This window comes from Melitaea cinxia, chromosome 28, assembly GCF_905220565.1.
Source record: "Melitaea cinxia chromosome 28, ilMelCinx1.1, whole genome shotgun sequence".
NCBI classification, from domain to species: domain Eukaryota; kingdom Metazoa; phylum Arthropoda; class Insecta; order Lepidoptera; family Nymphalidae; genus Melitaea; species Melitaea cinxia.
Window position 1 is genome coordinate 6,549,613 of NC_059421.1, and position 15,360 is coordinate 6,564,972.

Below are 15,360 nucleotides of genomic sequence, written 5' to 3' on the forward strand. Positions count from 1 at the left end.
CTTTAATTCATCAACGCATTCTGTAACAACGTGTAATCTAACGACGCATATTTGAATGTTGTTATTATATTAATAACCATGCTATATAAGCTAGCTTCACACTATAAAAATCACGCAATATAAGTAACTAAGCCGATAAATTGATTAGCCCGTTGGCGCAGTTTGTAGTGACCCTGCTTTCTGCTCCGAGGGTTGTGGGTTCGATTCCCACCCCGAGTCTGGGTGTAATATAAATATTTATTTATATATTTATATATGTATTATTTATAAGTATGTTTATCGAAAAAAAAAAATATGTAGCTATATCCCAGTCGGCTGTTACCTATAACACAAGCATTAAGTTGCTTACTTTAGGAACAGACGACCGTGTGTGTATTGTGTAGACATTTATTATAAAAAAAAAAAAAAAAAAAAAACATAATTAAATGAATATAAGTAGAGTAGACAAGACAATTTTAAAGCAGCGCGCATTTTCATGAGATTTTTCTGTAGATATGAAATGTAAAAAATAAACGGGTACTTAAATGAATGTTATTTTAAACGGTATAATCGTAGGTATTTTTGGTGCTGTATAGCGTTCACGCAGACGACGTCGCGGGCAGCATCTAGTATTCAATAAAATATTCTAAATTTCCAATAGCTTCCTTTTATCTATCCAACATATCCACAGAACATATCACAGAATCACAGATAGCATATAAGATTATTTATCTGTGAGCATCTGTATTTATATATATTCTGTGACCGTGAGTCAAGCGAGCTATGCTTTTGCAAGTTATTGGTTAACTGTTTGTACTATGTATTTTGTAACTGAATTATAACTGATATTTCTCATTTAATTAAGGCTGTGTTTCTGTGTGGTTTCGGATTATCGAATGAGAAAGTAACCACAACTGTCTACAAACCAAAACAAAAGTCTATCTATTTTTGGGATAATAATATAAACGCTTAAACAGTTCAAAGCAATTACATTTTCAGAAAAAATATTTAGATTACTAAATTTTAATAACTGTTGAGTAATATCAGGAAAAGATGCCGAAAGCAACCAAACTCCACAATAAAGGTAAAAGCAATACTATTCAAAAGTCTTGTAAACCTGATAAGGACATAACGGACAATGCTAACCCAGAAGAATCTATCAGAGAATTTCAATTACAATTGTGCTGGTGTATACAACAGTTGGAAAGGACTTTAGCAGAGAAAAAAGGCAATGAAAAACAATGTAAGAAACACATTATTATATATAATTACAACCTTAGTATGTTACTTAAATCATATTTAATTTTAATATTTTTTGTAATAATTTTTATATCTCTTTTTTCAGTACAAGAAGCGTGGAAAGTTTTAACAGTATTAAAGAACAATAACCAACCAATGATACGCAAAAGACAGTTAATGAGAACACATTTCGGTGATTATAGAGCAAAAATGGCTGCCGAAGAGAAGAAATTAGCTAAAAGTAGGTGTTTGGTAATACCTAGCTAACTAAAAGTAATGTTAAGGTTAGTTTAAGATAATAATTTTTTAAGATCTGATTTAATTTATATTGTTTGTGTTTAGATATAAGTAAATTAAGCAGTAAATTAACAGTATGTAATTTATTATTGAGTCAATAATATTTTTCCTTACATTTTATTGAATAATATTTTTTTCTTAATATTATCTACTAACAGTAATTCTTTTCAGTGGCAAGCAAAATAAAGATTTCAGATAGTCCTACTCAGCCAAAAGCTACATTTTTAAGAAAATCTGCTTTCTTGACAACGGGAGATAGTTCTTTTAAATTTAATTTTAATGTACCACAGGATGTTAAAGAGCCTGAAAGTACCACAGTTGTTGAAAATAGCGGTAACTCAGAGTCAAACTCTGTAAATGATGCCCCAGATAAAAATAAAACTCCAAATAAACAAAACCAGAACTTAGAAAAGTTAAACTTTACAAGTTCTGGTGAATTTAGATTTAATTTCAATATAGATATAGATAACTCATGATTAACTGCATTGTAACTTTTTTATGTAACATAAGTGCATCTTGTTAAGGTAAAATAAATTTTATTAAATAAAATGTGCAAATTTTATTGTGTCATATATATGTCATCCATATCATGATTTGTCATATCAACGTTATGCTTTCTCTTGCTATCACAAAGTTTTTGATAATGTCCTGCTTCTGCATTAGCTTCTTTGCTGTTTCGTATTTTTATACTGCAAGCGTAATCTTCAAAATAAGAATCAGAGTTAGGAACGGAAAACCCAACTGGTAAGTGATATGTCAATCTTGAATCCGTTTCCGCCCAAGTGGCAACACCAAACAACATTTTGCTTTTAGTGTTTACCAACGCCCCACCCAATGTCCCATGGTATTTTTTACATACTTTGTCATTAGCAAAGTGATTTTTATGCCCACATGAATGGTAGCATGGTACTTCGTAAGCGTTAGGCTTGTCGACTGCTATGATTCTTTGACATAGATATATGCCAACCACTACATTAAGTTCTGTTAACTCATAGTTGGATTTCCAAATTGGTGAGACATTAGAACCCTGTCAAATATTTGATAGAATTCTAATTAAAATATAAAATTATTTTGCTACGAACAAGCATAATAAGGGCTTGAAAATAGAAAGAAACCTAAAAACTTCTTGAGTTTTAATACAGAGGAGTACATTTAATAGCTAACCTTTTTCATGGCATATCCAACAACCTTGTGATCATATTTTTCATCAATAATGATTTTCTTATACCATTCAAAAGTATTGTCTGGACGCCTTTTATTGTATGTGTGAATCTTTTTCCACTGACCAGTAAACTCATCATTTACTATAATAAAACCTATATCATCAAATAATTGTTTAGATTCCTTTGTGGGCATCACTAATGCTTTAACTGTTAATCTGACTCCTTGGTATATGAGTGATGTATAAGCAATCTTGAGCCTAGAAAATAATAGCCATAATTATATATATGTATTTTCTAAACAGTTAAAATTACGTGCCATTTTTTCTATCTTCGTTTACTTTTCTTATTTATTTATACTTTAATATCTAAGATTTTTATTTTTGTGTTACCCACATTAGGAATTCTAAACAGCTTAAACCTAAATAAAAATTAAGCTTAAACCGAAATTAAAAATTATCATATCGAAAATTTCGCTCGAGCGGGTGCATCGTTCCATAGCTTAATTGGCTAGAGCGCCGACACGGTACGTCGGAGACGCGGGTTCGAACCCCGCTGGAGCGGTCAATTTTTGATATGATATTCAAAAAATATTTATACTTTATTGCACAATACATTAAAGAATTGTACAAAAGGTGGGCTTAATGCTAAAAGCATTCTCTACCAGCCAACCTGAGGACTTAGAAGAGCATACGTTTGTAGGTGTGCAAAATTGAGTATTAGTAAAATTCACATTAAGAAAAAAAGGGAGGAAAAATAAGTTAACGTTAGTGGCAATCGTTATATATAGTCGTGTATATAAATACACGAGCAAATAATTCATATACATACTATACAAATATATACATACATAAACAGATACAAACATACATACATATATACATAATACTTAATAAGCTGACGACAATAATCAAAACACAATTACTGTGCTTATTGAGTTCACCAAATTAGGTTAAATTTTGGCTAAGAAGAACCCCTTAACTTGTCTCTTAATCAGTCACGTGAAAGAGCTTTACGGATGGACTCAGGTAACATATTCCAGAGACGAACAGCAGAAACAGCAAATGAATCAGACAAAAACCCAGACTGAATAGGAGTAGAAAGAGATTATTAGTTATTTGAAGAGCGGGGAGAACTTTCATGAGATTCGGAAAGGAATTTCTTCTCAGGAGTTACAGTTTGTAGTTTATTAGTATCCTTGAACAGGTTTCAAGTAACGCAAAAAAAGTAACAGATGTAGATTGAGAACAACGCTGTAATGAAATATTTAGGCATAATTGAAGTACTACATATCTAAGTAAGCTTAACAACAAGCGGTAGTTTTAAAAGTCTCTTTTTTAAGTATTTATATGGTGTCTTAAGCCTTTTTTAAAGTATTAATATGGTTTGCCCCAGTTACAGAACTTTCCAGAGTTAAATGGGTCGTTTGAAGTAGTAGTTTCATATTTATCTAATTATATTCGTATTTATAAGGCTAAAATTAATACATTTAAAAATAGTAAGCTTTTGTGTAGTTCATGCCAAAGTTATAAGTGGTTTGTTGTTGGTGGTTCATGCTCAATAGTAGTGTTGAGATAGTGAAGATCGATATTATCGATAGTTCACATGTTGATTTATAAAGTTGTCGATAGTGTAACTGTCAATACTTATGTGATGAACTAAAAGAGAAAAAAGAAAACCGAAACTATTACTACTAAATATTTCACAGTTGAGCCAACGTCATGCTATGCTATGCTATCGACTGTGGGTTAGCACATTTATTATAATATTTTTACTAGTATTCAAAACTACATTGATGACGATAATCCAATTAATTGCTATTAAAAATGTTAAAAGATTTATAAATACATTGCTACACATCGAGCTGCAGTTATAAATATTTTGACATCAATACATATTGCTGTGCACATGACAGGCGCTAAATTATTCTTCGAATGAATCACGCGCGCTATCCATGGATATTTGTTTTCATTTACCACTGCTGCATTGACGTGTATATTCTTTAATTCAGAAAAAACTAAAACAAAAAATATTGTGACAATAAAATCAATTTCAATTTATTAACTGCTAAAACATCGTCGTTAATGTCTGTAGAGGTAACTCATACATTAATTACTCTACAAAAATTAAGTTAAATGTAATAAATTCATAGTCCTAAACATGTCTTAAATTTTGTGCCACTCGTGTTTCCCAATCTTTCCCTAGCTAAAAATATAATAACCACGATATATATAGTAGGCATATAAATAAATAATAATAAAGTCACTTAATACATTTTTAAAGTTGCACAAATTAGTTTGCAAAAGACTTATTTTAAGAATGATAAAAAAAACTAACGTGAATCAGTTAGCTCTAATTCATTTCCTCGCCTCAAACCCAATCCTTTCTGAAAACAGTGATAAGCAAAAATAGAAAAAAATAAAAAACGTACGAATCGACACATTAAAAAAATTGAATTTTCTTTAAAATAATGAAACACACTTTTATTTATATTTTTTATTGCCACTTTACAGCTTACTTATAAACACTATAAATAAATCCAATATTTGAAATAAAATATTAAGAAAATGCTCACATAATGTAAATCTTGCATGGGAATATTATTAAAATACTTTTGTTTATTATTTTGTTTTTTGAAACTAATTTTACATCGTATTTTTATCATATAAATATGATACGCCTATCATTGATAAATCTATTCACATATTATATTTAACCTTAATTTATAAAAGCTTCGAAAGAAGTCTGTAATAATAGAAAATAAAACTATAATTATTTTTATTAAAGTTATCATAATCATACATGGAATTTATAACAGCAAAAAAGTATATTTCAAACAATTTCATATTTATCGGGATGAAAACTTATTTCCTGAGAGAAGTCAACGGCTGAACCGTCTTCCGCCTGAGTCACTTTAGTAGCGGTGAGCATCGCTAGTGATGTGTCTGACGTCCACGACACGCTTAGAGGGAAGAAGTCGTTAGGGATGGCAGGAGAGACTCTAAAAAATGAAAAAAAAAAAAAAAAAAAAAAAAAATTTAAGCTATTGTAAGATGCAATTTTTGTTTTTATCATTTGTGTTAATTGCTGATGACAGATTGCAAAAATACATATATAATCGAACTGATAGACGAAATAAGCGTGCATACTTACGTAAATTCTAGAGTTCCAGTTTTCTGTTGTTTGTTTATCACTGGAATATTCCAGATGATGCTACGTCCTTTCTGTGTATAAGTTCCTTCCCATTGGTGTACTACCACTGATGGGTTGCCGGTTCTGAAATTTGCACATCAAATAATAAATTTAAAGTTATACAAGTTGCAAGTGTTGCAAAAACTTACTTTGTACAAAGTATAATATAGTAAGCTATATAGCTAGTATAAGTAATGCGTAGTGGATTCAAAACGAATAATAAAAATTACTAATCTTAAAAACTAAAAAAAAATACTTACGGCAAAGGTATTACGATGGAGACATCCGAAAGAATTAAATGGTCTTGTTCAAGTTCATATTCGATGTTGACATCACATCCGCCATTCGCACCTTCGGACGGCCAACAATTAACTGCAAGAAGAGAAACCTATGAAATAAAACTTTAACTAAAAAACAAAATGAAAGTTATTCTATTACAAAAAAGGGCAGCTGCGCCTGCTTTGCGTTGTTTTGAGGAGTCCGTTTTTAGTCAATAGAGCAGTCGTCGCGGAGAGCTACTCTGAAATCCCCACGTGGATCGCGCACGGTATGGTAGGGTTATCGCGGTACAACCGACGTCCACTTCAGCAGACAAAGCACTCAGATGAGTTCAGGCTGCCGGCGCCCCCCCCCCCCCCCCCCTACAGTCCAGTCCAGCCGTACAGCGCAGTTCACAGCCAGTCATAGATCAAGTAAAAAATATAGATAATGCACTTAGAACAAAAAAGTGAAGCCACTTTTTTAAATATGTGTGAGTGAGTGAAGTGTTGACACTTTTTAAAAAAAGTCCCTGAAAATTTTATTAAGTGGGATTAAAACAATTAATTTAATATAGGTAAAATGGGTATGCGAAAATAAAAATATGTTTATAGTTTTAAATATATTTACTTCTTTTTTCGCTTCAAATTGTTAAATAAATCTATTGCAGCCATGTTTTGATTTAATGAATTATATAAATCTGTGTCAATGAAAATTGTGTTTTTAAGTAATATTGATGATTTCTCTGAAGTTCCTGTTTTAAAGACTCTTTGCTGTAATGATTTAATTTTTTTTAAATAAAGTTCCTGTTTTTTTAACTTTTCTCTTAGTTTATGTTTTTTAGCTGTATCAAAGATTGAATCTTGGTTATCGACTGATTTTAGACTCATCCGGTAGGTCCTAGAACAAAAAATACAACATTAAAATACGTAGTAGTAAGTAGTAGTATATACGTGATGGTACTCTGCCAAGTCCACGTTTTGTACCGTACATGTCAGCTTTATCAAAATGGTTTGAACAAACCACATTAGATGGGGATGGCTGTCGTTATAGTTCATTTCGGCTCAGTCGGACAGCATCCACCTATTCTATCTATCTCCTATTAAAATATTCGTTGGAATCTTAAAATCACGATATTTAGTAGTAAAATATGAGTAGTTAATTCACAAATTTAAACAGACACAAACGAGTTAAAAATTCATATTGACTTCAATTTAGGTAAAACATAAAATCACACGATAAAAAAAAACACAATAATGATGTCCACTTTCTACTTAATTATTTTTCTATGATTGCCTACAATTTATTTACCCGCATTTTGGGCTAATGTAAATAAGAATTACTGGTAACACTTCCTCGGTACGTCATTCCGGGGCATTGAAATTATATGTTCCGAATAACCTGAATATTATTTTGGAATAACAAAAAATATAAAGTTTTGTATGTACTTACGTGTGAAACGATATTTCTTCAGACTTTTTGTTCACTTTGGTATTGTTTTTGCACCATTTAATTACAAAAGAACGGCATTTTATAGGCAAAGTACGAGGCCCCGTGAGATACTAACGAAAATGAGCGTAGTTTGATGCATATGTGTGCGTGAGCGCGTGTGTTTACTTGAAGGAGCCGAGTTTTGTGGCTTCAGTAACAACATAGGCCGCGCATTATCTACTTTTTTTTACTTCATCTATGCAGCCAGTCCGTACCCGCCAGCGGCGCGGCGCGGTCGTCGGCGGGCGCGTGCGCGAGGCGCCACTTGAGCACGCCCACGTCGCTGTGCAGCGGGAAGGGCCGCTGCGCCTGCTTCAGGCGGATGAGGCCGTCCGACCGGAACGCCTCCTTGTCCACGTTCGGGTGGGTCTGCATATAACCATATTTATTAAAACTATTGTCACACACACACGTACACACTCACGCATACACACGCACCCACGCACGCATATACGAACGCATGCATATACTCATATTTGTTAACTTTTTAATATACAGTTTTTTTTTACGCTAGTAAAGGCTGCAAGGTTATTGGGTAACGTAAACTACTTACTTTTTTTTATGTCACTAGGTCGACAAACAAGTGTACGGCTCACCTGATGGTAAGAGATTACCGTAGCTTATAGACGCCTGCAACACCAGAAGCATCGCAAGCGCGTTGCCGACCCAATCCCCAATCCCCGCCAGGAGCTCTGGTCACCTTACTCACCAACAGGAACACAATACTGCTTGAACACAGTATTATTTAGCTGTGATCTTCTGTAAGGTCGAGGTACTACCCCAGTCGGGCTGCTCCAGTTTTTGAGCAGGAAATTCCTGCTGTGCCCTACCTCAGTTTACTTACATTCACTTATTAGTAAAAGTGAACAGATATCTATTGATCAAATAAAGTTAATATTTAATAAAACAACACATTATTAATTATTGGAATTTGAAAAAACGTTTAAGTAGTACCTATGATAGTGATCAAAATGTACGATAAAAATCAAATATCGATAAAAATCAAATATCGATAACAATAATACATCGAGTAAATTCATCACTATTACTACAGAAACCTTGAAACTCGCGCGAACGGTAGATAATGCTATCACGAGTACAATAATATAATATGGTAATACTTAGTAAGCGAAATTTTTAATATTTTGAAGTAAAGCCTCTTTACGCACGCTTTACTTGGGAAGTAAGCTGGTGAATGCGTGCCAAGAGCGTTACGAAAAATGTGATCGAGGGAGGCGAACGAAAGTTGAGAGAGATATAATTGAATGAAGATAGAAAGAAAGAGAGTTAAGTTTCGTATATTACTATAGAAGCTAAAGAACTTTTTTCACTCCTGTGGTCTAAAGCACACTCGATGTTTCTACATTACTTTATTTTTCCTATTTGAAAAAAAAGGCTTGTTTTGCAGTTAGGTAAATAATACTGCTTCCAAGCAGTGTTGTGTTCCTGTTGGTAGGTAAGGTGATCAGAGCTCCTGGGGGAATTGGGGATGGGGTCGGCAACGCGCTTGCAATGCTTCTAGTGTTGCAGATGTCTATAAGCTACGGTTATCGCTTACCCTCAGGTGAGCCGTAGGCCTGTTTGCCGACCTAGTTATATAAAAAAAAAATATACTACCATCTTCATAATACACAATCTATAAAATTATAAAGAAATTGGTGTGATTTTTTATAGCCTATGTGATGTGATTGTGAATAAAATATCTAGTTCCTATAAACTCACCTGTAGCTGCAATGGTCTTGTATCTTTATTGTCGACGTGAACGTGGATTCTACCAAACTGCTCGTTGGTAATACGCAGTGTCAACAATCCTGAAATTTTAATTACATTTAATAACAAAATTGTTTCAGGTTTAAACGGGTACATTTATTATTAAAAATTATGCACTTAATATTAAGTTAGTATTTCATTGGGTTATCTTACCAGAAAGTTCGAAGTTCTGAATGTCTCCATCTCGACCCGCTGTTAGGTTCAATCTTTCTTCAAATCTCAAATGAACGCTATAAAATAAAATTATATTACAAGTTTATAAATATTACACATTGTTTATGTATTTATTTAAATATCATTCGCATAGGCCTCCACAAGTTCGCATCAAAAAATGGCGTGAACTCATGTGTTGCCCATAGTCACCACGCTGGTCAGGCGGGTTGGTGACCGCAGGGCTGGCTTTGTCGCACCGAAGACGCTGCTGCCCGTCTTCGGCCTGAGTATTTCAAAGCCGCAAGTTGGATGGTTATCCTGTCATCGGTCGGCTTTTTAAGTTCCAAAGTGGTAGTAGAACTGTGTTATCTCTTAGTCGCTTCTTACGACACCCATGGGAGGAGAGGGGGTGGCTATAGTGGACTGTGATAGGCTGAAATGATGATGATGATGATGAGCTGTACAATTGTTTTACGTACTATTTTTAACCGATTTCAAAAAATTAATGTTTCTCAATTCGACCATATACTTATATATATATTTTTTTCTGTGAGTTCGCGGATAACTTCGTCATTTGTGAACCGATTTTGATAATTCTTTTTATGTGGGAAAGGCGATACCCAAAGGTGGTCAAATGATAAGAAAACCAGGATCTGATGATGGCATCTCATATAAATCGACGGGAACCTTCGAAAATCGTAGAGGCCTTTTTTTATGTCAAATAGGCAGGCATTTGACCACAATCTCACATGATGTTAAGTGACGATGCGGTCGAAGGTGGAGCATGCCTGCCTAATAACAGCCTATTCACTCTGGCCTTGAAGGCACCCAGATTGTATCGTTCGGGAAACACAGATGCGGGCAACGAGTTTCATTCCTTAGCTGTGCGCATCAGGAAAGTGGTGCCAAAGCGTTTTGTGCAAAACTCACTCCTTATTATTAGTGGCGGTGGGAGCCTTCTCGACCTTGGCGGGGGCGCCCGCGGCCGCCGCGGAGTCGCCCTCGCTGCGGAGCCGCGACACGAACGTGTCCGCGTCCGCGCCGCGCCCGCCCAGCTTCATCGCCGAGCGGGTGGCGGCGCGCCTGGGGCGGAATTATATCATAACTAGCTGACCCGGCGAACTTCGTATCGCCTTCTTTATTTTTTTCTTAAATATAATAATTAATATATCAAAATAAAATATAGCCTATCTTTCAAGTTGGATCGAACTGCACATGGTGTGCGAATTTTATTATAATCGGTTAAGTGGTTTAGGAGTCCATTGAGGACAAACATTGTGACACGAGATTTATATATATTAAGATGTTACAAACACACAACGAAACTAGCGCCATCTAGCGGCAACCGTTGAAACCGCACAAAGACAGCGATAGCACGAAACTCTCTACTCAATACTAGATGGCGTTAGAGGAACTAGTGTGGAACTATATAGAAGCAAAGCACACAGCAGGAATTTCCTGCTCAAAATATGGAGCAGCCCGACTGGGGTAGTACCTCGACCTTACAGAAGATCACAGCAAAATAATACTGTTTTCAAGCAGTATTGTGTTCCTGTTAGTGAGTAAGGTGACCAGAGCTCCTGGGGGGATTGAGTCGGCAATGCGCTTGCGATGCTTCTGGTGTTGCAGGCGTCTATAAGCTACGGTAATCGTTTACCAGCAGGTGAGCCGTATGCTTGTTTGCAGACCTAGAAAAAAAAAAAAACTAGCTGTGCTTTGTAGTTTCACCTACATTAAAGCAATATTATATAGTCTATAGCCTTCCTCAGTAGACTATTTATTCAACATCCAAAGAATTTTTCAATTCAAACCAGTAGTTTCTGAGACTAGCACATTCAAACTCTTCAGCTTTAACATATTAGTATATATATATAGCGGTCAGTGTTTCCCAAATTGTTGTACTTGTACCACCTGATGGCTTTTTTATATGGGGGCAGCAAAAGATTGGACAGTACCATCTGATGTTAAATGGCAACCGTTGCCCATGGACATACATATGTAGCATTAAAGGAATTGCAAGGGCGTTTTGCTGGCCTTTATGGAAAAGTATCTGTTCATTTGATGCTTAAATAACTATAGCATTATAGCACTCTGGGGAAAACCTCAGGAAGGTCATTCCACAGTTTGCATATACATATATGTATGTGATGGGTATGAATTATTTTGTATTATTAAGTCTTGTTCCACTGCAAGTTAATAATAAAATATTCATATTCAAGTGTCTAAGCTTTTTGGGGGTAAAGTACAACTGAGAATCTGTATGGCCAATACAAATATTGGAATTTGCTGTGAACTTAGCGCTAATGTGTAGATATGATTATGTATTATCTATTTTATTAATAATTACAAACATAACATTGGCAACTCACGTTTCCCGAACAGGCGTTGTTGGTATTTTCTCAGTGATGGGTTCAGAGGCAGCTGACGATGACATAGAAGAGCTTCCAAATCCACTTCCTGAATTAAAAACGTTCTATATTAATTTGACTTACATATAAAAAATTATGTGTTTGAGTTCATACTTTTAAATAGAATATTCTTACTAGCAATTGATACAATAAAACATAGAACGTTATTATTACGCAAATATTTGCTATAAGTTATATTAAGTTAAGCAGTTCCTTACTCTTTGATTTAACTAATAGACATTTTTATTTTTACAGGGTAGTACCATTTTCTTTTTGTATTAAGAACATCACTAACCGAATCCAGTCTGTGAGCGTGGAGGTTGTCCGCGTTTGGCTGCCTCCAAACGCTCTCTTTGAAGCTCCTTCGCACGTTCCCGCATACGATTTGCTGCTTCACGCTCTTGAGTCTACATTTGTTGAAAAAAAAATTAAAGCTAGGTAATATAATAAACAATGAACGTCTCACAGTCAACTACTGGGCAACACAAGCTCAGATTTCCAGATCACGACAAGCAAAAACGAAAAGATATTTTTCATGTGTGAGAATTGAACCAGTTACCTCTAGCTCAAATCATATTGATATTGGTCAAGGCGTATGGTCAAGAATTAGATCCTAATATAATAATACAAAAAAATTGAAAGTCAACACACCTTACATCTACATATTGAAAAAAAGAATTAATGAATGTACACTCAAATCTCAATCATCTCAATATATCATAAAAACGTTTTGATGTCCAGTTATACTATAAACTGAGAAATGAAATGTTCAGATTTGTCTAAATTAAACCAAATTCTTTAACATCAATAAAGTATATCTAACTCTCTCTTTAATCTATATCTCCCTTTCTCTCTCTTTACTCTTTAGATTTAGTACAAATGTATTAAAAGAAGAAGAAGAATAATAAACTTAATAACTTAATAATAAGCAGAAGTTTAATAAACTTCCGTTATAAATAAATATTCTTATTATTTGTACCTGTCGCACAGCTTGGTAGATTTTCTCCTCGTGTGAATCCATCTCGACAAATGATCGTACCTTAGAAGAGATAAAAAAAAAACTAATAGAAGGAGATCCAAACTAGAGATAAACTTCACTCGCCTGCTTAATGGATGATTTTTTTTTATATTTATTTTAATATATTAGAAAAACAATGTTGCAAAAAGGTTGGCTGAAAAAAAAACCTGGCCAGGCTATGTTTAAAACAAAATTGAAAAAATTATTTTTATTTAAATATTTAAAGAATGAATTTACCAACAATATGAAGCCTGTACAAATGCAACTTTTTCAGGATATATATATTTTTTATATACTAAAGAAGACAATTATTTAATTTTTATCCATTAAACAGATTAGTAAAGATAACATCTAATTCATACAATATATAAATATTTTGGAACTTTATAAAACACAAATAGTGTTTTATTTTTAAAATAAAAGAAAAACTTATATTGCAATATTACATGAAGTAGTTTTTATAACTCATATATTAATTAAATTTATTATCCACAAACATTAAATTACCTGAGCCAAGTTTACGCTCTCCCTGTATCCAAGTGCTACAATTTCATCAAATGCAAACAAAAGATTAAATGCTTGGTTCAGCACCTCAGCTTCAGTGAGTTGGGTGCAGTATTCAGGTACCTTGAAATTGAAGAGAAGAATTGGTACAACTACTACAATTACATGAATACCTTGATTTGCAAACATTAGATTTATTTATTTTTAACCTTCCTTCTTGTTCAATCTTATTACACATATTTACTTTTAAGTATAGTTATCTTAATATATATATAAATCTCGTGTCACAATGTTTGTCCGCGATGAACTCTTAAACTACTTAACCGATTTTAATCAAATTTGCACACCGTGTGCAGTTTGATCCAACTTGAAAGATAGGGTATATTTTGTTTTGATATATGTAATTATTATATTTAAGAAAAAAATAAGGCGATACGAAGTTTGCCAGGTCAGCTAGTATATATATAATTTACTCAAGGAATTTGTTAAGTTAAATGCTATTGTTTGTCTTACTCAGTTACGGCTTGATCCTAGCTATAGCATAACTTTGGAACATTACTTTTTTATTTATTTCAATTACAGTTAAGCTTCGAGCTGACTGAGACAAAACAGGGTCTAATTGAGAGTTAACACTAGTCTATTTACACTTGAACTTCATGCTATATAAACCACTGAGTTTAAATTTTAGAATTTTCTTATACAGACCTAACAATAAAATAAATATGATCAAGCATCGAAAAATTAAAAAAATCAGATCAATAACTCACCACTCTACTGAAGAGCCGCAGTGTTTCCAAATCCTCCAAAATGTTGCTAGCTTTTGTTGTTATAAGCAGCATATACAGTTTGTCCAATGGTTGGTAAACATATCTAAAAAAAAAATTAACACACATTTTAAATAATAGTACATTTTTTTTTCAACATTTAATACATTTGAACATACATTGCTATATATTCAGTTTACATTTAATAAATTAAATGTAATTATGTGTATAAAATAATGTAATAAAACAGAAACTTTGTTTCAATAGGCTAACTTTAAGATCTATCAATTTGATTGATAAAAATGTATGTATTGAAAAACATTTTTTTTTAAATCTAATGATAGGCTTGCGTTTTGACCACTATTTCACCTATGATAAGTGAAAATGTAGTTTGGGACTGTTGGAAGCCATTAAGCTGCATGAATGAATAAATAAGTGAAAATGTAAAAAAATAACAAAATATAATAAAAATCATATTTATTAAGATAAGATCGATGCTATGACACAGCAAGCTATAATGTGTATAAACTTAGCAATAAACTTCGTTTACGAAAGTCTAACCTGAGTGGTAGAGCGGTGGCGGTGGAGCGGCTATTAAGCCTAATAAAGTAAGAATTTTTCTTTAATATAATGTACCAAGGACAACATACCTGACAGATTCAGTTTCGACGAATGTATGTTGTCGCCCACCAGTCATTAGTTTAGGAAATGCGGCTAAAAGCCCTTCTATACGAGCCTTCGTCATTTCGACGAACTGACGTGAAACAAGGGCTGAAAATGGGAAATTATAAAATAAGCAAAACACTCAAAATAATATATAAATATCATTTACTTTTTTCCAATAAAAATATATTTATTTACCTTTCCCCGATTTAGTACATACTGTAGCTGCTATTAAAACCTAAAAACATGAAAAATGTTTATTAAATATTACTACATACGCCGGAAATTACTTAAGTTGGTTGCCTTTTTAATATTAAAGTGATTTACTAATTTGATAAAATTAATAAGTATATGCACCAAGCACATATTTACCATTTTAATTTTAGTAATAACTTGATATTTCCAATAAAATTTAACTTCTAAACATTTGGCAAAACACGACAAGCAAGATGACGTGTAGACAA

At 33.4% G+C, this 15,360-nt stretch overlaps 3 protein-coding genes across 3 annotated transcripts; 1 reads left to right on the plus strand and 2 right to left on the minus strand.

The window, feature by feature from the left end:
- The first annotated feature begins 736 nt into the window (after window positions 1-736).
- LOC123667507 (UPF0488 protein CG14286) lies at window positions 737-2,064 on the plus strand. Its single transcript, XM_045601397.1, has 3 exons — window positions 737-1,222; window positions 1,325-1,459; window positions 1,687-2,064. The coding sequence occupies exons 1-3, from the start codon at window positions 1,033-1,035 to the stop codon at window positions 1,989-1,991; spliced, it is 630 nt and encodes a 209-aa protein (XP_045457353.1). The 5' UTR covers window positions 737-1,032; the 3' UTR covers window positions 1,992-2,064.
- Window positions 2,065-2,074: 10 nt separating this feature from the next.
- LOC123667443 lies at window positions 2,075-5,011 on the minus strand. The gene is made up of 3 exons (XM_045601340.1): window positions 4,524-5,011; window positions 2,680-2,935; window positions 2,075-2,542 (listed from the first exon to the last, which is right to left on the minus strand). The coding sequence occupies exons 1-3, from the start codon at window positions 4,583-4,585 to the stop codon at window positions 2,075-2,077; spliced, it is 786 nt and encodes a 261-aa protein (XP_045457296.1). The 5' UTR covers window positions 4,586-5,011.
- A 145-nt stretch (window positions 5,012-5,156) lies between these two features.
- LOC123667445 (coatomer subunit delta) lies at window positions 5,157-14,993 on the minus strand (the record flags this gene model as incomplete). The annotated part of the gene is made up of 13 exons (XM_045601341.1): window positions 5,157-5,676; window positions 5,829-5,951; window positions 6,128-6,239; window positions 7,832-7,985; window positions 9,339-9,427; window positions 9,540-9,616; window positions 10,470-10,622; window positions 11,909-11,996; window positions 12,243-12,354; window positions 12,927-12,986; window positions 13,473-13,592; window positions 14,237-14,339; window positions 14,884-14,993. Coding segments are annotated over 13 exons (1,470 nt in total), but the record flags the coding sequence as incomplete, so codon positions are not given.
- Window positions 14,994-15,360: the final 367 nt, after the last annotated feature.